The 19,922-nt window shown below is 39.8% G+C and overlaps 1 protein-coding gene across 10 annotated transcripts in view; it reads left to right on the plus strand.

The window, feature by feature from the left end:
• Positions 1–19,922, plus strand: part of DPF3 (double PHD fingers 3) — a 183,301-nt gene that overhangs the window by 119,347 nt on the left and 44,032 nt on the right. For 9 of the 10 annotated variants that reach the window (XR_008449951.1, XR_008449950.1, XR_008449952.1 and 6 more), the window contains 2 exons: positions 4,740–4,877; positions 17,109–17,237. Coding sequence is in view for 6 of the 10 variants with exons in the window: in XM_054067023.1 (XP_053922998.1) it covers positions 4,740–4,877; positions 17,109–17,237 (267 nt within the window). In the remaining 4 variants the exon portion in view is untranslated. Of the gene's footprint in view, positions 1–4,739; positions 4,878–17,108; positions 17,238–18,449; positions 19,723–19,922 lie in introns of those variants that run through there. The other variant, XM_054067027.1, reaches the window with a different exon arrangement.

Here is a 19,922-nt window from a genome sequence, read left to right on the forward strand (position 1 = left end):
TGGTGTGACAACTGTGCCACTCAACTTGGTGTATTACCAAACCAGTGCAAAACAAGGAATGTTTTCTCTGGACTGGAGCTAATGCTGGGACAGGAGGTAACTCTGAAGAATGACTGCCTGCCAACAGTTAGCTTAAGATTTAGCATTTGACACAGCCCAGCTAAGAAGAAAGAACAGGAGGCAAAGGAGAAAAACAAACAAAGACAATGAGGGGTCAAGATTCAATGAAAAAAAAATGTACTCCCCAATTTCCTGTTTCCACTGAAAACATGGATTATTTCCTTCTGTCTCATACTGGTAACAGATTGTGCAAAATATATGTGGAGAGCTAACTGGAACATAGCTCAAAACCTGCCAAGGACCAAATCTATAACAGTTTCAAAATGACAGCAAGACAGCCATTAAATATTTGATGAGAATGTCTCTTAAGTCATAGATTTCAAATACCTTTATAAAGCAAGGGAAATATTTTCTATTAATTTTACTCACTGAGCAACGTACACCGAGTGAGAATTTCCTTATCCAAAGAGGCTGTTACAGGCCAGAACTTGGAACAGAGCTCTCTTTTATGAAACACTCAATGCTTATGATTGAACTGTCTGCAAATCATGTGTTCACCCCCATAACATAGTTGTGTAACCTCTTCGTTTCAGTCTTCAGATTAGAAAGAAAGTAAAGTTCATCATAGGAGAGTGTCTGGTGGCTTAATAAAATCTCCGTCCCCATTTGTGGCATTTGATCTGCACTACTGTATTACCGCTTGCTTACTAACATGGCATTCACATAAGGTTATAGCAAATAATTCCTTTGAACGCATGAGGAATTGGAGTGGGTTACGTTCTACGAACTCCTGCTGTTTTCATTGGGCTCAGCTACCTAATTAAAGATCAAGTCAGCTTCCCAGTGTTGAGATTCAGGATGAAATCTACCACATGCAAGGATGATGAGCCTATCGAGCAAGGAAAATTAAAGATAAAAAAAGTCAAAGCTACTGAAAGAAAGGCAAGGCTGCTTGGCGAAGTTTATGAAAGGCACATTCTCACTTGCTATGTGTGAGCTGCATAACATTAAGAACGTAATCACCAGCGTACATTTCAAGCTGGGGAAACCAGTTCTCATTATGCTTTTGTCATCTTGGAGAATGAGAAAGATGTGGCGTGAGCACTGGTCTGTATGCTGGAACTTACGAATTCCAGTCCTGGTAATGACAAAAGATCACTGTGTAGGCAAGTCACTTAACCCCTCTGTGGTTTTCGTTTTTCAGAAGTGAAATGAGAATAGTATTTCACACTCAGGAATGTGGAGGAAGATTAATTAATATTTGAAAAGCCGGTCTTGCAGTGGGAAGGGTTATATAAGAGCTGAGTGTTTATTAATGACTGCCCTTTTATAGAAACTACTTCTTAGCACAGTGATATGGTAGATTAATAAAATGTGCTCTGTCTGGAAAAGAAGTGATTAGGGTGAATTCAGGAAGATTCAATCTGTTGGAGAAATCATGAAGTTCTGGCTTAGCCGTTATTCTAGAAAGTCTCACTGAAGCCAATGGTTCTTCTGCCTGGCTAGCATCATGATACCTTTTATGCCCTGCAAAAGTCTGATTTGCTTGGGAAACAGGAAAAATTTCAACTCATGACATCACTTCAGACTTTTTCCATGAGAGAATATAAGTTTGAAAGGCAGGAAAATCTAGACACCAAGTAAAAATCCTGCTGGAAGCTGTGCATCTTTCATCCTATAAAGGATCTGCTGGGACTATGTAAGCAGAAATCCTTTGCCTCAGCTCTGGTGATGAAGTCCTCCAAATTCCTTTTTAGCTAGGCATGTCTCAGCTTGCTGCCAACCTTGAAGGCCATCTGAAAGCATTTTGGTAGTGGGAAGAGTTTAAATGCAAAATTACTGCTGCCTCAGCTTATATCAATACTTGCTGTTTTTTCCTGGTCAGCTGATGTATTTTGCTGGAGAAGAGTAAGTCTGCAGACCCATCTGATTTTCTATGCTATCCTGGACCCCTCAGCTATAATCCCTGCAGGATCCTGTAGGGAAAGGAGGCAAGGCCACAGCCTTGGGACTTTCTGCAAGGAATGCAGGTTTCCTTTTATGCTTTGAGAGAGAAAGATGCATGAGACCTGTATTTGGAGACATGGTGCTTTTGTAAGATAACAACAGTAGAGCTAGAATTGTGGACATATTTTCAGGTAAAGCTGAATAAAATAAAATCTGGTAGAAATTTTAGAAATATTTTTGATTTGAGATTTTAAACTTCCTCTAATAAGTAAATAGGACTGGATTTTAGACCCTATCTGATTTTGCAGCTAGGTTAGCATTAATGCTATATAAAAGCAAGGTAGATTTGGGTAGTATGTATCACACGGCTATTAACTTCAAGTGCCTTCTCCTGTGTCAGTACAGCACTGATCATCTGATAGTGCTCTGAAAAGAATTTTATTAGAAGTTTTTTGGCAGGATCAGTAATTCATAGTAGAATTATTTTTTAACTTTCATCTTCAAACACACACAAGCAAGGGGGATTGAGCAGGGTACTTAGTATGATAAATAATTTGCTAGAATGTTACTCTGTCTCTCCCTTCCAAGAAATGCTGTAACATTAGTATGATGAGAGGGGGTTATCTTTCTGAAATAATTTAAAGAGTGAGCAATTTGTTGTCTCCAGTTTGATGATTACTTCTGTGTCATACTTTCTCCAATATTCAAAAAAGCGGCGGCGAAGTCATGCAAAACACTGGATATCTTGTTTGGCTCCCTGTCAGCACCTGTTCCACTGCTCGTTCTTTGCTCTGTAGGACTGCAGAAGAGAAGTTTTCCTCTCCAGGATGCAGAAGGAGAATACATGGCTGTTATCAGAAGAAGTGAGACCAAACTTGCTTTTTATGGAGAGCATTCATCTGAGAGCAGTCTAGTTGTTCAAAATACCTGGCAATAGACTTAGGATTACATATGAAATAAGGGCAGATGCTTCAAAGAATGAATGTGCATATGTATCTAGGCATTTTATTTCTTTCCAATTCTTCCTCTTGCAGGAATTCTCATTTCTAAATCAAGGGAATTAAAAAATTTAAAAGATCTGTGTGTAAGGACTTATTACATTTGGAAAAAGCTTTTGTCCTGTTATGATGACTGTAAGATCATCATCTTGCATAATGGTAGTATCTAATATTCCAGACCACTTAGTCTTAACTCCAGGTTGTTTTACACATTTCTAATAAGGCAAAGTATTTTGCTTCAGGGAGTTTGCAAATCAGCTAGAAGAGATGGAGAATGAAATACGTTATCATGCTAAGCTTTGATTTACAATTTTCTATCATCTGTTCTAGAATGTAGTCCATCAATTGGCTTTTTTTTGAGTAGTATCAGGGAAGTATAATAATGGAAGTCTTACTTAGATGGAAATGGATAATTGGAGTGGATCCTTGGTTTGATTTTTTTTTTATTGGTGGAGCCATATGACATTCTTAGGCTGAGGTGTCTGGGGAATGGGAAGTCTCTTTACGCATTGCAGGACCCATTTTCAGTATTGGGGCTGAGGGAAGTTGGTAGGAATGGATGGTGACTTCCCCCTGGAAGGTTTTTTCAAGGGGTCTGAAAACAAGACAGAAAACTATAGACTTCTGAGTCCTACTCTTTCTTCTGACACCACTTCCTTCGCTTTCCTAAGCAAGCTGTGCAGGACAGAATACTGGGCGTGACATTTGTTCCTGTGTGAAATCCTTGGAGTTAATGAAGCTAATAAAGTGACTGAAAATGTATCTGGGAGTGAAAAATTTCAGGAAGGGCACTAAGCGTCTTCGCCTTTGTTTCCTAATCTTTTAAAATGGCAATAATTGTATCTGGTAGATGAAATAGCTGTATAAAAGAAAATGGACCTTCAGAGACTGCTTTGGAGATGAAAAGAGATAACTTCTAGAGACAATAATATGAATTAAAATCTTTATAGAAGGTGAATCTGTGTGTAATGGATCTTACGATGAAGCTTGCCCTTGTGGTGAGGTTCCTGTGCAAATGTAGACTTTTCCTCACCCTGAATTGTTTGATCCTGTTCTTAGCAATTGTTGACTTAGTCCAAAAATAAGTTCAGAAGGAGGATTCTCTGTCACACATTGTATTATTTATTGGGATGTTGAATATGAAATTTACCTGGACAAAGAAATATCACTACTAAATGTTCTAGCAAGAAAAAGTGGACGATTTCCATCTCCTCGTCTTGACTGTGAATCTGCAAATAAAGCTATTTATTGCCCTTTTACGGAAAGCCTTTTCTTTTTTAAAAAAAACAACGCCCCAAAGTATTCCCTTTTCTCAGAGAGCAGTAATGAAGAAAATAATGTCCTTTCTTCTTAGTCCAGTTCTCATAGGTGTGCATTGTGCAGCACCAACATTGGAACTGGTGTTCTGTTTAATTTTATGTGCAATCTTGTTAGTGATCTCATCAGAGAGGGTTAGGGCTGTATTAGCTGTGGAGACTGAATGTGCATTTGCCTAGGTCTGTAGGAAGGACTGCTGGCAGCATGGTGGGAACAAAGCTTGTTTTGGGACCTGCAGCTGCAGGGCTGCCTTTCTATTACCTTTCAAAAGAGACAGTTGGAAGAATTTCGGGCAGGCCCATGGAGTGTGCAGTGCTGCTCTCGGGGGAGAAGGGAGTGTTATTTGTGAGGATGCTGCCATTGTTGCAGATAACTGATGTTTCAATTTTCTCTTCCTCTTATTTTCCTTCCTTCTAGTCTGTGGGAAGCGTTACAAGAACAGGCCTGGGCTGAGCTACCACTATGCTCACACCCATCTCGCCAGCGAAGAGGGCGATGAAGCCAGTGAACAGGAGACTCGCTCTTCCCCTGTCCACAGAAATGAAAACCACAAACGTGAGTAGTATTTTCTCTTTGCCTTTGAGATCCTTTTCTGGGATGTTTCCTCCACCCTGTCTTTGCCTTAGGGAGGCTGATGTGACTGCCTGGCTCTGTTGTGAGTGATTGGGACCTGGATGCTTGGAGCTAATCAGCCACAGCTCATACAGGTGCTGGCTCAGCTAGTCAGGAATTCATTTCAAACTCAGCATTATCTCTGCAGCAAGTCACTTTTCCATTACTGCTCCTGTGGAGAGGAGGTGGCAAGGAGAGGGGGAAAAGAAGACGTGCCCAACCTGCCCATCATCAAGCAATCTCCCAGTGGCTGTTAGCAAAGATGCCAAGGAAATTCACATCCAGTTTGAGGGGAATTTCTTTTTTTTTGCCTTTGAATAAGATACCTTTTTCCATGTCTCAGTTATTTAGGAATGAAATTCACAGCACTTGTCCCTCTTATCCCTGCGTCTCCTCCCCAAATGACTTACCATCAAATTTACCAAAAGCCACTTCTTGGTTACAGTTTGGGAAGCTCTGTGAAAAAGCATCAGCACTTATCTGCAAGGAGGAGAGCTGGAATATGGGAGGAGAGGAGAGTTATGTGCTGAAATACCCCACACTGATAAAGGGCTGAAAGAAATCTTAGTAGTCTAGATAACCCTATTTGACTTCCTCTGCTTCATAGGCACAGAATTGGGAGTCAAGGAGACTGTGTTTTATTACTGATTTTACAAGTCTCTAAGCCCCTGTTACTTAGTGTTCCAGTATGCAATACTATGTGATGGTTGCTTTCACCTTGGGATTTGTGTAGATGCCTTTGCTCAGTTTCAAAAAGTCCTTTCAGATCACCATGTTAACTGGGTCATTTTATTTCAAAGTAATGAACAATGTGGACAAAGCAATAAAAGGCTTATAGGGAAAAATACCCAGGCAAACACTTTCTAATACATTAAGAAGAACTGAAAGAAATATGGAGGTAGGAAAACATTTTCTTTCTAAGCAGGATAATTGATAATTGTCCCCAGGGAGGTGTGGGAGGGGGTTTCCTTCCTCCGAAGCATCTGTTGCTAGCCACAATCTGAGCTTGAAGGGCCGTTTATTGTGATCCCATTTGGCAGTCCCTGTGTTTCTGTCACTTTCATGCTCTACCTTTTAGTTATTCACATGTTTTGTAGGTTTACAGCAAAAGTAATTTTGACTCTTCCAGCTGTCAATGCACTGAGATCGACTGCTTAGGCAGGCTGGAGAATGTCAGTGTTCAGCCAGTAGCTTTTGTTTATTTAGCATTTACATAATCTCTATTGTTTTGGGTTTTTTTTTCTGTGCCTGCAGTAATCAGTAATAGTTGCATATCTGAGATGCATATTGCAAACCTGTATTAAGTTAATATTGATAGTAGCTTTGCACAAATGCCTAAACAAAGAAGGTTAGTGTCCCCAACCTTTCAGCTTAATAAAGAGGCCAAGGACAGCCTAAGTCCTTATGCTTCTAGTGTTTGGGAAATAATAAAAGTTAACAAGAAGAGGAGCTAGAAAAGCTGTGGTAAGGTTAGCAGCAGCTGGCCTTCACCCATGTAAAGAAACGTGTACTCTACACTATGGGAAAGGGTAGAGCAGGAGCTTCTAAGTCTTGTGTTCCCCCAAAGCTCCTATGTGCAAACGGAAGCTGCTGATGCACAGATCCCCATACAGGTAGAAGCTGAGAGCCAGTGGGGTAAACTACTGTGAGATGCAGATTCCTGAGCAGAAAGAATCTGCTTAACAACCAGCCAGGACCTGAGGTACAGGCAACATCCATGCAAATGTGAAGATCACGCCTGGGGAAAGTCCCAGACGCTGGAAGGTAACTCTCCCAAATGGCTTTGCTGTTGCAATGGCTGTTTGTTCCTTTTTGTCTGTTTATTTGATTACAGCCTTGAGCTCAGATCTTGCATCTTTGCTCTTTCGCTTGGTGGTATTTAATTTATGCTGCCATTTGTCTTCCATGTGAATGCTAATTGTCCACATTGCTAATGTGCAGTCATTAAATGGTCCCTTTGTACAGGGGGATGGTGAGGAGCCAGGGCATCAGATCCTTCCTCTCCCCGAAGAACTGCAAGGCATGTGTTATGAATTAGATTTGACAGGTCTGCAGTGTTGCAGGGCTTGGGCTTCAAGAATCCTCTCTGCATGGGCTTGGGGGGCAGGGGAGGGGGAAGACAGGAAGAAAAGGCGGGAGTGATGTTAATCCAAATAGCTAATCCTTAACCTACTGAACAGAAGGACCAGAGATATGGTATAGAGCAGAGTCTGGTTATTTGCTTAGCAGTGTGTCAGAGAGATATGAGCAGCCAGATTTAGAAAAGGCAAGGAAAATTCAAACCAGCCATTTGGAATTTGTTGTGCTGTGGGAGGTGAGCACTGGGTCAGCAAAGTTCAGGCAGGCGGCTGCAGTATGAACTTCCTTCCTTTGTACCCGCATCTCCTGTGTAAACCCCATTCCTTGTACCTGTGGTAACAGCAGCCTAGCTGATGCAGAAGGGAGCTTTCTGGAGCACTATTTCTGCAGGATTCAGCTACTGTAGTCCTGGCTCATGCCAGCTCAGGAGCTGATGGCTCCTGAGCCATCCATCTTTCTGCAAAGAGAGTCCCCTTAATCTGTACTCTTCTCATTGGCTAATTTGGGTAGTTCGGTAAATTATCCAGGAACTGGAAAAGAAATGCAGATAGGAGGAACCTACCTGTAATTGTGAACCACTTAATATAAGTGTAATGAAGAATGGGGACTGGCCCAAGTCCCATGTGTTTCCTCCTTGGCACATCTATCTGTCCTTGACTGTTGTGGAATGTATGTTTATCTACATCTTTCTCTGCTGTTGTCCTTCTTCCTCACCTGAAGATTACCCTTTGCAATGTGGAAGATATTTCAACAGCCTTCTCTGGCCTTTTACTTTCCTAAAACATCTCAGCCTGTGCCTTGATTGAGCTTTAACCTAGCCCATTGTGACAGATAAACATCCCTTCCTCAGTGCCTAGTCTTGTCTCTGCCCACACACACATTTTTCCCCCCTTTGTATTTTATTTCACCTGAGTATGGAACTGTGAAAAAGAAGTTCTAGAAACCCCTTAAGAAGTCAACTCCCCCTCCCCCAGCTCCACTGATAAAAAGAAATGATCCCACAGCATTCTCAGCTTTTTTTTTCGGCTGGCTTTTCCTGTATGTGTTGGCACTGAGAGTGTGAGATTTGTGAGCCCAGGGTGCACCCAAGCCTGCCACAAAACACCTGCTGTTTTATTCCCTCTCACTCTATGGGCACAGGCCAGCTCTGGGGGCAGCTGGTGTTCACAAATTTTGAAGCATTTCTGATACAGGAATTACATTAGACTTCTATCTATTGAAATGTGTGTGTGAATGAGTGTACTAGTATAAATGCTCTTCCTTAATTCCTTTGAGAATAGGATAGTGTGTCTGCATGGAAAAATACTTCCTCTCCTTTAAATAAGAAGAGTTTTCAGTGGCACTTTGCTGTGTGAAACGTTGGTTACAGGCAGCTGTGCAGTAAACAGCAACTGAACAGATCTTATGCCCACAAGCACTTTGGCCAATGGCAATCCTAAATGAAGCACATTGAGTGGGCTGTTGCTGGCCTGGCTGCTCTGTGCAGGTTGGTCCATCCTGCAACACACATAGTTAATGAGAATGCAGTCCTGTGCCTTCCTGTGACTCTGCTATCTTATGCATCAGACCTGAAAAACTACACTTTCGTGCCATCAGCCTGTTGTGCCCAACTCCATTGCAGATTTTATGATGTGGATAAATCTCTACTGGAGAGACCATCCAAAATCGTTTCTGTACTCTAAGCATAATTGGATATCCAGTCTCCAGAGATAAAAAATTAATGTGTTAACCTCGGTGTGCCTCCAAGCTGTCCTCCAGCTCCCCCACACAGTCATCTTTGAAACATTTTTATTTCCATCCAGGCAGGGGGCTGGCCATGAATAAATGACGAGAGTCAGCCCCTCAGTTGGAGACGAGCTGTTTGTTCCTCTCCACAAGAAGCATCAATTTGAAAAGCTACATCAGGCCTACTTTTTTCCCTGCCTTGGTGCTGGGGCCATGTTGGGAGCTACTTTTAAATGCAAGGATGCATCAATGCCCACCTTATGGCAAGATACTCTGCAGCAGGTGCCTTTTCAGTGATAATATGTACATTACCTTGAGTTGACTTCTCATTAATTTAATCTGTTTAGTTTGTTCTTTTCCAGAGCTTGTTTTCATAAGGAAAAAGAGTCAGAATTCTAAAAGAAGCAGTGGTTGCATATTTTCAACTGCATAACAATTTACACTCAAGCCCTATTTGAAGCTGTAAATTTCTCAGACTTTTGTGCCTGTGTTTTGGGATGCTGAGGAAAAAAACAGATGAGTTGCTTAGAGTTTTGGAATAGTGGAATTTGTCTCCTGTGTACAGAGACCCATAGGGAACATTTTGTTTCGTTTGGTGGAGATAGGGGTTTTTATTTGGTAGTTTGGTCTTTTTTTGATATATTGCTTGGCCAGGACCGGAAATGTTGTTGTCAATGTGCAGCTGTCATTTATGAGATCACCTAGTGCTTCTCAGTAGTTCATGGGAAAACGTTTCCCATTTGACTAATTAGTTTTTGAAAACCATGTGTTACTTCAATATCATGTCAGCTCTGGAGACAGAATGGTATAATTTATGTATTTGTTTTATTTTTTTTTCTTTCTTGCAATCTCACCATGATTTTTTTCTGCTCCGTGTGAAATTTAAACAAAAAAAAATACCAGAAGTTTTGTCTGAATTTGAACTTAGGTGGTCTCCCTTCTCACACTTCTCCAGTGAATAATTTTCTGTTTCAAAGCTTACAACATGTCTCGGGGACTATTTCATGACACTGGCCATTCTTACTTGAATACTGAGGGATGCTGCTGGACAGGGTTATATATTGAGCACTATAATCCCTCCTTGAGATGATGGGAATGATGCATTTCAGTGTCCAGAGGCCAAATCTCAGAAGTACTCCTCAAAGTGAGGAAATCTGTACCTTAACTTTTTTTTGTCTGCCTTATTATCTCCTGCTGTTTATTGTCATGAGGCACTACACAGTTACAATGATTTATTGTGAACTGTGGGATTTTGGCCCATGCTTTAGGTATTCCTGCGGAAGACTCTATAAGATCAGTGCACAGACATTTCTATGATGCACTGTCTTTTGGTGCAGCGATGCTGACTCCCCAAATCTACAAGATCTGATCAGTTGATGTTGTATTTTCCTAGCTGTACCTTCCACTACGTACCTCCCAGCTCATTGATTAGCTGTTCCACTTAAGGGCCATATCGATTCATGTAAAAGACATGATCAAATGCTCTTCTTTTCCATGCGTTCAGAGGCTTCCTCTGACTCCTTCTTGTAGCAATTCTTGTAGCTTGTAGGGTTCCTTGGCCATATCTCTCTGTGAGGAGGAACTGTAGCAAAGGCAAACCTATCAAAGTTGCTAAAAACTGTGCAAAGGCAATAGCTTCTTCTATCTCCACAGCACCAACTAACTCAAAGAGGAAATAAAATCCTGTGACTAGGGAAAACTGGCAATACTTTGGGTGTGTGGTTTGCAGCACCTCTCACAGTAGCGTAGACTGCTTCTGTAGCTACCAGCAAAGGCCGTGTCAGTGCTGTGTGTGGGAATGTGGTGTGAGGAGCCTGAGCTAGTGGAGTCTGATTGGGCTGTGCAGGCTGATTAGTTCAACTCTGGGAACAGAACTGTTTCCCAGTGCTACATCTAAGTTCAGAGTATATTCAGTTTAATACTGTGCCACACAGACACAGATGTGTCACTACCAACTTAAGCTGCACTTGCAGCCTGCTGGAGAGTCTGTATCAAGTACCCCAACACTTCCCGGTTTGGGGTTAACCAACATGCTTATCTCCAGTGTTAATGACAGAGTAAACATGCTCATTTCCTCTCATTCAGTTTGAATTACATTTTTCCTGGAAAACTGCAATGGAATACCCCTGCACTTAATTAAGTGGTGACGAGGCCGCAGAAATGACTGTGCACATCCCTGCCTGGCTGTGTACATAAAAGAGTGCAAAAGTCTTGACTGCATTTCAGCTCATTCCTCACCATGCCAGGGTTTTTTTATGTTTTTACATTTTATTGTACCTTTCCAGAGCAGGCTCTGGCCCTGAGCATAGAGACACCTTCACAACCTACCTCTTTGATCCCTACCATTGCTCATTACACCCTGGCAATGACTGAGGCAGAACTGGGTGCCTGCCCAACCAGGCAGTTCCCTCTTCTTCCTTCAAGAAAAGCCACAGTGCAATCCTTAAATCCATTTTTTTTCATTTAATTATCACATTGTTCTTTCTTGTGCAAGCCTGCTTATCCTCTGCTGATGCATTTTGAGCAGCAAAGGAAGGGATCCACACTGCAATGCCTTACACTCAAAAGATAAACCAGGTGGCAAGGGCAGAGACAGCCCTGGCTGGGCATTCTGGTTGCCATGGAGACGGGCCAGGCATACCAGGGATGAGCACTGGCACTGGGGAGGCAGCGAGCAAAGGCGTAAGAGGGCGGTTAGGTTATAGGTTGGGACTACATGTCATCAAGTCCTCCAAGGAGCTTGATGATGGCAGGGTCAGGCTCTTGGCTGATGATTTGCTGCACAGGCAGGCAAATGTTGGACTTGTGCTTTAACAGTGAGAAAAAGGGAGGCATCAGAAAGGAAAACTGAGCCCCCGTCTTGGACAAAGACTCTTATAGACTTAAAAAATTGCAAAGTGCACTGACTTGAATCAGGACTACACGCATGTTCCCGTGGTCTCTATTGTGCTCTGTAATTTTTTGTTACAAACAGAGTAAATGGCCTGATTCAAAGCCTTTTGAATTGAATTGAGAACCTCCAGTCGGTTTTATTGGTTTTGGATCAAGCCCAGAAGAAACAGGTAAGAGCTGGACAAAATGTAGTTGTTTAAATAAACGATCCACAGCCTTCCACATTGACAGTGAGGTATGCACACTAATCCTCATTCTCCACTGCCTTTCCAGTAGTGTGGGTAAGATAGAAATAAGGATAAAATGCTACCAAAACTAGTTGTATGCCTTAAACCATGGTCAATTATTATGCTGTATTACCTACAGGCTGAAGGAATATATATGCCTGTGACAATACCAAGAAAGAGAGAAAGCAGTTTTTCTTTTAAACACTGCTTCCATCTCCAAGTTTTTAGAGATTGTGGTCCAAATCATCAAAATAACTTCACTTAGAAATTGGAAAATTGAAAACCTAGGATGTTCTATTTATTTAGGGTTCTGCCAGGCTGTATTCAAGAGTCACGTTTTGAAGAAAAGCATAGGTTGGTGCAAAAATAACTGCAGTTTTTATTGTTGTAAACTGTGATGCTTATTTTGGATTAAACTTTTATTTAACTTTATTCCTGTAGTATAGCATTTTAAAGAGCAAAAATTGCTCTACTTATTTATGTTAATGGTTTTCTTTTCACTATTTATTCTTTCTTACATTATGCGGTAAACTGAAGATGGAAAAAAAGCAAATTTGAGTGATTTTGTTGTGTAAGTTCAAAAAGGGGTGTAAAGCAGTGGAAACTGCTAGCAATATCAACCAAGCATTTGGCAAGTGGACCATCAATGAACTTGCAGGTTGACATTGGTTACAAAAATTTTGTAATGGGAACAAGAGCCTTGAAGATGACGGGGGTCATAGGCATCCTTCTGCCGTAAGACAACAACCAATTGAAGGCCATTATTGAAGAGGAACCAAGTAAAACAACTCGAGAGGTTACAGAAGAGCTAACTGTTGACCTTTCAACTGTTGTTTGCCATTTGCACCAAACTGGAAAATCAAAAAACGTGCTGCACAAGCTGAAAAAAATAAAAAAGACTCCGCTATGAAGTCTGCTCTGTGCTGCTTTTGCACAACAAAAATGATCCATTTCTTGATCACATTGTGACATATGACAAAAAATGGATTCTATATGAAAACTGATGGTATTCTGTGCAGTGTCTGGACTGAGATGAAGCACCAAAACTCTTCCCCAAAATGAAATTGTATCAAAAGAGGGTTATGGTCAGCAAGTGTCATCATCCACTACAGTTTCTTGACTTCTGGTGAAACCATTACAGGAGAGAAATATTGCCAGGAAATTGACAAAATGCACCAAGAACTGCAACATTTACATCCAACATTGGTCAATCAGAAAGGACCAACTCATCTCCATGACAACGCCCAACCATATGTTGCAGAAATGAGACATGCAGCAGAAGCTGCATGAGCTGGGCTACAAAATTCTGCTTCACCCAGTTTACTCACCAGACCTCTCTCCCACTAATTACCACATTTTCAAGCATCTCAAAACTTCCTGCAGGAAAAGGTTTTCCACAACCAAGCAGTAGCTCAAAATTCCTTCAAAGAATTAATCAGTTCCAGAACTCCAGAATCCTGTGCTACCAGAATAAATAGGCTTGTTTCTTGTTGGCAAAAATGCATAGATTCTAATGGTTCTTATTATAATTAATTTTATTCTAAGCTTTAAAGTTGATGGGGGAAAACAGCAATTATTTTTGCACCAACCTAATATTTAAAATATCTGTATTCTGAGTTTTATGATTAAGAAACAGGGACAAGAATTGGTTCTTCTGAACTTGCCTTCCATTCAAGATATTCTCTGGAGCCATGAGTGCTAGAAAATTGAGGTTCTTATTGAGTCCTATAGTTCCATGAGGAGATGTAGAAAAGAGGAATCCTAATTTCTTGATGTTATTTCTCTAGAAGCAGTTTTCTTTTATTATTAAACTGAAACCCTAAGGAAGATAACTTCCAAGTTTTTTTGTTTACTTGAGGAGGGGATAATAGAAGCTAGAACTCTGTTTAGAGCTCCTGCCTTCAATATCAAGAAGGCACAGAAGTTATTTTAAATATGGAAACTTAGTCAATTTGTTTAACTTCTTAGGTTTCGTCTATAGAGAAATTTACTGTGTGATATACTACAAAATTTATTTAATTAACAGTATTTATTTTGCAGGAAGACTCCTGTGAATGATAGTACTATATTTTAAGTAGCTCTTCATTCTGCTTAGTTTGATATGTTTCGAAATTAACTTGATGAGGCTAAGAAGGAAAAATATATTTCAGAATAAGTGCATACCAAAGTTATTTAGAAATATTGACTTTGTTTTCCGTCTGCATCCTGACTTCACGTGAATCAGCTTTCAGGTACAGGGAAACTATCATTTAAACTGTGAAGATCTTTCTGTGTCTCTCCTTAATCCATTTTTAAAAGTTTTGAAAAACTATCAAATAATTTATTTTAGGGTAGATGTAGATGTAGATGAAGACAGGGCCATAAATGAAACTAGAAAGTGACTAGTAGAAATGCAAAAAGCACTGATTTAAGTACAACCCCTATAAGCACACCTTAGCTCAGGCAGTACTGCTCAAAGCTTCACAGAGCTTTTTATCCGTTGTTGCAGTTTGTTGTGTGAAAGAAAATCAGAGGGATTTTGAGTAAGTTAGGACAAGATCATGGCTGGTTTATCAAGACTTTGCTTTAAAACAGTTTATGATTCTGGGTGAACATTTTTTAGACTAAATCCTTGGTTGTAGTAACTTGATCCAAATGACTGAGCTAGCAGTGAATTACTTCTTAGCTGAGCTATTGTCTGGTTTAAGCTACTACTTGGTGATTAACATCTGCAAAAAGTGAATACCTAGTTAATTTCTATGTCTCAGGTGAAACACAACTACATATTAATCCCTAGTAATTTAATTGCTTTCTCTTGTGAATCCATTCCCATACTTACTTTTGTAAGTATGTTTTATTGATTAAGGACTGGCAATATGGTTTGGTTTTTGGTGCATGATAACCTTCTTATGAATATTGCATGTTATTATTTCTTTCTACCTTTTCTTTGTTTCTTAATTCCCTCATCATTTGTGAACTACAGTAAAATTGAATTAAAAATTTTAAGGGTGTTCACAAAAAAAAGTATTTGAAAGTAGCAGCTCTGCTTACTATCATCTAGAAACCTCTTTAATTTAGCCTGGGTCTTAATTCATTGCACAGTGCTGATCAAGAAAATAAACTTGAGTTAGGATTGATTCTACTATTTGCATTGGTTAGAATAAAAAACTACTGAAGAGAATAACATTGCCACATTGCCTGGCTTATTTGGCTCTACAAATAAATTATTTAAGACATCATTGATGTAACTTCAGGAACATCTCACCTGTGTATGACTTTTCAGGCCTGACATCTCTATCACACTCCACTAAGCCAGGTGCATATTTATGAGTGGTGAGCAATAGATGAGCACATGGGCACTCACATTAAAAATTAAACTAAATTGGAGTAAAAAAAGAAAAAAATAAAAGAAAAGGAGGTGATCAAAACCCACGCTTGCTCCCTTTCCAGCAGTCTAGGAGAATCTCTTCATCTTCATCACAGTGAATACCCTCCACCTGTCCCACATACAGCAGACAAATTGATTAGTGTATGTATTTTCACAAGGTCTCCTGTCCCATTTCCAGTTTGATGGTCAGTGGATCTTAGGGTCATAAGCTGCATTAGAAAAATTTAAGTCAGTATATGGAGAGGTTTAAATCAATTATACCATTCCGAGTGGTGGTAGAAATAGAACTCTTTCTAAGTCTGCTGGCTGGCACCTTGAATGCTTGTTTTCATTTGTGGCCTCACCACAGAATTGTGTGTTCTCAAGTAAGTCTGTAAATCACTCTGCCTCAAAGTCTTTCAGCTGTAAAAGGCAGTGCTGCCTCCTCACCGCAAGACTTGATTAGGACTTAGAAACACTTTGCTTAGAGTCACTGGCAAAAGAAGTTTTTGACCTTGCTGAAGGATCATAGTATAGATCCTAATATGAAGGATCATAATAGGATTATAGTATCTGTAAGGCACTTTAAGAAACGTGGATGAAAGGTGAAGTAACATAATGAGGAACAACAACAACAAAAAAATAGTCATTGAACGTTGACTTCGCTGAATTTGCATTGCACATGGCCTGTCTGTAGATGCAGCGCAATATAAAGAAGTAATTACTTAACTTTTCCAGAATGGGGCTGTAGTGGGAAAAAATACATGCTAGGGAGATGTACTTTTCATACACAAAATATGTGCAAATAGCAACTTTATGATCATTTTGTTACAGCTCTTAAAATGAGCAGGTGTGCTAGACTTCCACCTGGTTCCTGCTTTTTTTTTTTGCTTATCTTGCACGCCCATACTAAATGCCTCTCTTCAAACAGGCAAAAAGCTGACTTAACACTGGGAGCTTCTCTTTGGTTTTGGGAGAACTGGGCATCTGCTAATCAGGACCATTTCAGAGTGAAGTCCATTGTTTAGTAAATACAGTCAGGGACTCAGCAGCCATGCAGGAAGATTTGTCTATTTGTATCCTTATACGTTTTATTTTTTCTTCTTAACTTCTCCTTACCTGCTATCTTTCAGTGTTCAGTCTCCAAAAAGCTCAGCTAATCAACAGCTGGAAGTAAATAAATAAAAAGATGCACGCAAACCAGAAAAGCAGATTGAACTCAGAGGAAATTTTAATTTTAAGTGTATGTTTTGGACTACTACCAGAAGCCCTTCAGAAAGTCATTGTTCTTTGAGGGAAATTTGGGTGTGGACAAAAAGACCATTAATAAAGGCTGTCAAAACATCTGTTAAAAATCTCCAAGTTACAAAATATGCATTAAAAAGATAATTAAGTAGAGATGGTATGGTTTAAAGGTCTTCATTTTCTAGTTTGCAGAAGTTTTCATTGTGTAGGCTTCGGCTATGTATACCACTGGAATTTTCATGTTAAAAAAGGTGAAACAAAGACAAAGACCAGCCGTTCTCTACAGTTCCCTTTCCCTTCCCCAGTTCCTAGTTAGGGTGTACAGGAACAAGATGTTTTCCCTCTCTGGAGAGTGTTTCAATGCCTATGCATGTTATGAAGTCCCCAAGCTGTACAGGGATCTCTGTTAGCAGGTCCTTGTGAGGGATAAGTCACGATGGAATTATAAAAACAATGAAGTGCATTTCAGGCAAAATAGATACAACGCAGGGTGTACTTAAAATGGAGGTGACTTAAATGGTTCACTTTTTGTTCTAATGAACAATATTTTGGGAAGACTGTAGGCAGCAAACGCACTGAGCTAACATCATAACAAGGAGAAGGGGGAAATGTCCAAACTGAGTGCTCTCTAAGTAAATCTGATTTCTAACCTGACTGCAGCCCAGAAAGGACCAGACGGGGTCATCATTCCCAATAACTACTGTGACTTCTGCCTCGGAGGCTCCAATATGAACAAAAAAAGTGGCCGGCCTGAAGAACTTGTATCATGCTCAGACTGTGGGCGCTCTGGTAGGTGACTCCTTCTTGCAACTTTCTTGTATCAAGGCAATAGTGTGATTTGGTTTTTGCTCCTTCTTTTTTGAAGAAAGGCAGCGCATTTGGGACGGGATAGAGCACAAGTTCTTACTTCTTGTCTGTGTTTATGGGAAAGGATAGCTGGGAAATTTTCTGTCATAAAACCCATTGTTGGATTCACATTTTTAAGATAATGGGATCTTAGAAAATAATAACGTTTTAATGTATTTATTAGCTTCTGTGAACATTGGTACATGTATTAGTTGTTCTTCAAATGGAAGGAGAAAATCCTATGACAATGTTAAAGAATGGGCTCTGTCTTCAAATGCTGCAATTACAACTATAAATTACTTACAAGATTTATGAAAGTTGCCTGACAAGCATTTCAATTGATTACACATTTCATGTGTTTCTTCATCCAAAAAAGAAAGAGGGAGGAAATTACAGGGTAGGGATGGGGGTAGCTGTCAAGAAGTATCCTCTTACAAGATAACTATCATTAGTTTTATTTAAAGACGTTTTTATTTCTCTGTTTTCTTCCCTTCCTTCTTTTTAAATGTAGGCAATTGTATCTTTCCCATTCTGAGTTGTCTTTATTTCTGGGCTGTTGTTTGGACTATCTTTTCTTTTCTTTTCTTTTCTTTTCTTTTTCTTTTCTTTTCTTTTCTTTTTCTTTTCTTTTCTTTTCTTTTCTTTTCTTTTCTTTTCTTTTCTCTTCTCTTCTCTTCTCTTCTCTTCTCTTCTCTTCTCTTCTCTTCTCTTCTCTTCTCTTCTCTTCTCTTCTCTTCTCTTCTCTTCTCTTCCTTTTCCTTCTGGAAATTTTATCCCAAAGCTAAGCAGATACTTATAGCTCATGTGGGAGGTGGTGGTGGTAGAGGGAATGGGAAACTTTTAACACCTGCATATTCCTGCTTTGGTCTGAGTTTCCAGTTGTGATATTTCTGGACAGTGGTGATACTATTGATGATAAGACCATCATATAGAAACCTGAAAACCAAAGACACACTGAAATTCAGTACTGCTGCTGCTCCTTCTGTACTGTAATCACTGAAAGATGTCTGTTGCATGATGGCTGAAATGTGATGTTGAATGTTCTTGTGCCAAAGTAACGGCCTTTTTATGCTCCTCCTGAACTTCATAGTAAGCCTCTTAACCACATTCAGTGAGAGCAGGACTAGACTCTCACTGACTAATTGCCTTCTGCAGTTGTTGTGACCTCTGAAGATTTTCTGAAGCGATACTGACTGGTCACCAGAGGACCAATGGCAACCCCTTTGGTTTTCTCCAGGGGTGTCCTTACGAATGCTGTGCAGACAAGGGCATGGACCTTTTAGTGTATGCATGTTTACTTCTTAATAACTGAAGGGGGAAGCTCGTGGGGTCTGTGGTGCCATCTTGGAAGATCATTGCCCTTCCCCATGATTGTTATAGTTCAATCAAACTCATTTCAGCATTGTCCTGGTATAGCACAGTGAGACGGATCCATATTTTTTTGCTATTTAAACATTGCTATGGTGTTTGTATCAGAATGTAACACAAATACATTAATTCCCTTGATTCCTTATGTGTAGTAGCACAAATAGATCAGCAGGTAACCTAAATTGTGCAAAATCAGTTCCATTACATGTTGTCATTGTACAAATTCTGACCCATCTGGGTCATTCATAGGGGTCTGCAATGGTGTGACTGATGTGTGATGAAAGTGATTAAGGTACAAACACACAACAATTTCTAAGCTAAAACAATGAAACCTCTTTGATGGCTGCCATCTTTCTCTTTCTTGATAATGGAGAACATTTTCATTATACTGAAAGAGAGGTCATAGAAATTACATCGTTTGTTCCCTTCACAAAGTCAGTAAAATCACGTCTCTACAAGGTGGTTCATCTACCAATTATTTTGTTATATTCATTTTATTTTTGCAAATAGGATTTAATTATTTGTTCTCAAGCAATGTAGTGTCCTTGTTATACGGTTGATTCCTGTAGCTGGAGCGGGGACTAAAAAGTTGTTTCCTTAATACTTTGCTATTGTTTCTGAATAATAAAATAGCCATTCCTTAAAATCTGACACTTCCGTTTTCCTGGGGCACAAGGAAAATACCTTTCCTGCAGAGAGAATTTGATGGTCATACTATTAATCATATAACATGTTTGATTAGGGAGCAAATAAACCTCAGTTTCACAGATTTCTGTATATAACTTCTTAAGAGTCTTTTTTTTTCCGTTGTGGTTGTTGCTGCTATTGATGTCCTGTATGGAGAAATTCCTGTTCCATATTGAAAGTTGGATTGACTCACACACATTTGAACTTTTCAGTGTTCCTTAAGATGGGTCACTTCTCATCTTAGTTGTTTTAGTTGTTGAATTATATATGTTTGGGGTTTTTTGTTTTGGTTTGTTTTTTGTTTGGTTTTTTTTTTTACTTTCACTTAATCTTCAGAATGTGTTTCATTTTGTCTACAGAGGAGGCTGTTTAGGATCAGGGGAGGGACAGCGATAAAAAGTAGTCCTGAGGTTGCTGAGCTATCTAGTGGGTTACATCTCTATAGCATTAAATTTGTGGCAGTTGATGCCAGTCTGAAGGACAGTCATTGTGCTTAGAGCTAAGAGTGTCTAATTTACTTATGTGGTCTAAAATTCTTTAAAAATTGATCTAAGTAATCATGTGGAAGTGTTT

The sequence above is a fragment of the Cuculus canorus genome, chromosome 5 (assembly GCF_017976375.1).
Source record: "Cuculus canorus isolate bCucCan1 chromosome 5, bCucCan1.pri, whole genome shotgun sequence".
Lineage (NCBI taxonomy): Eukaryota > Metazoa > Chordata > Aves > Cuculiformes > Cuculidae > Cuculus > Cuculus canorus.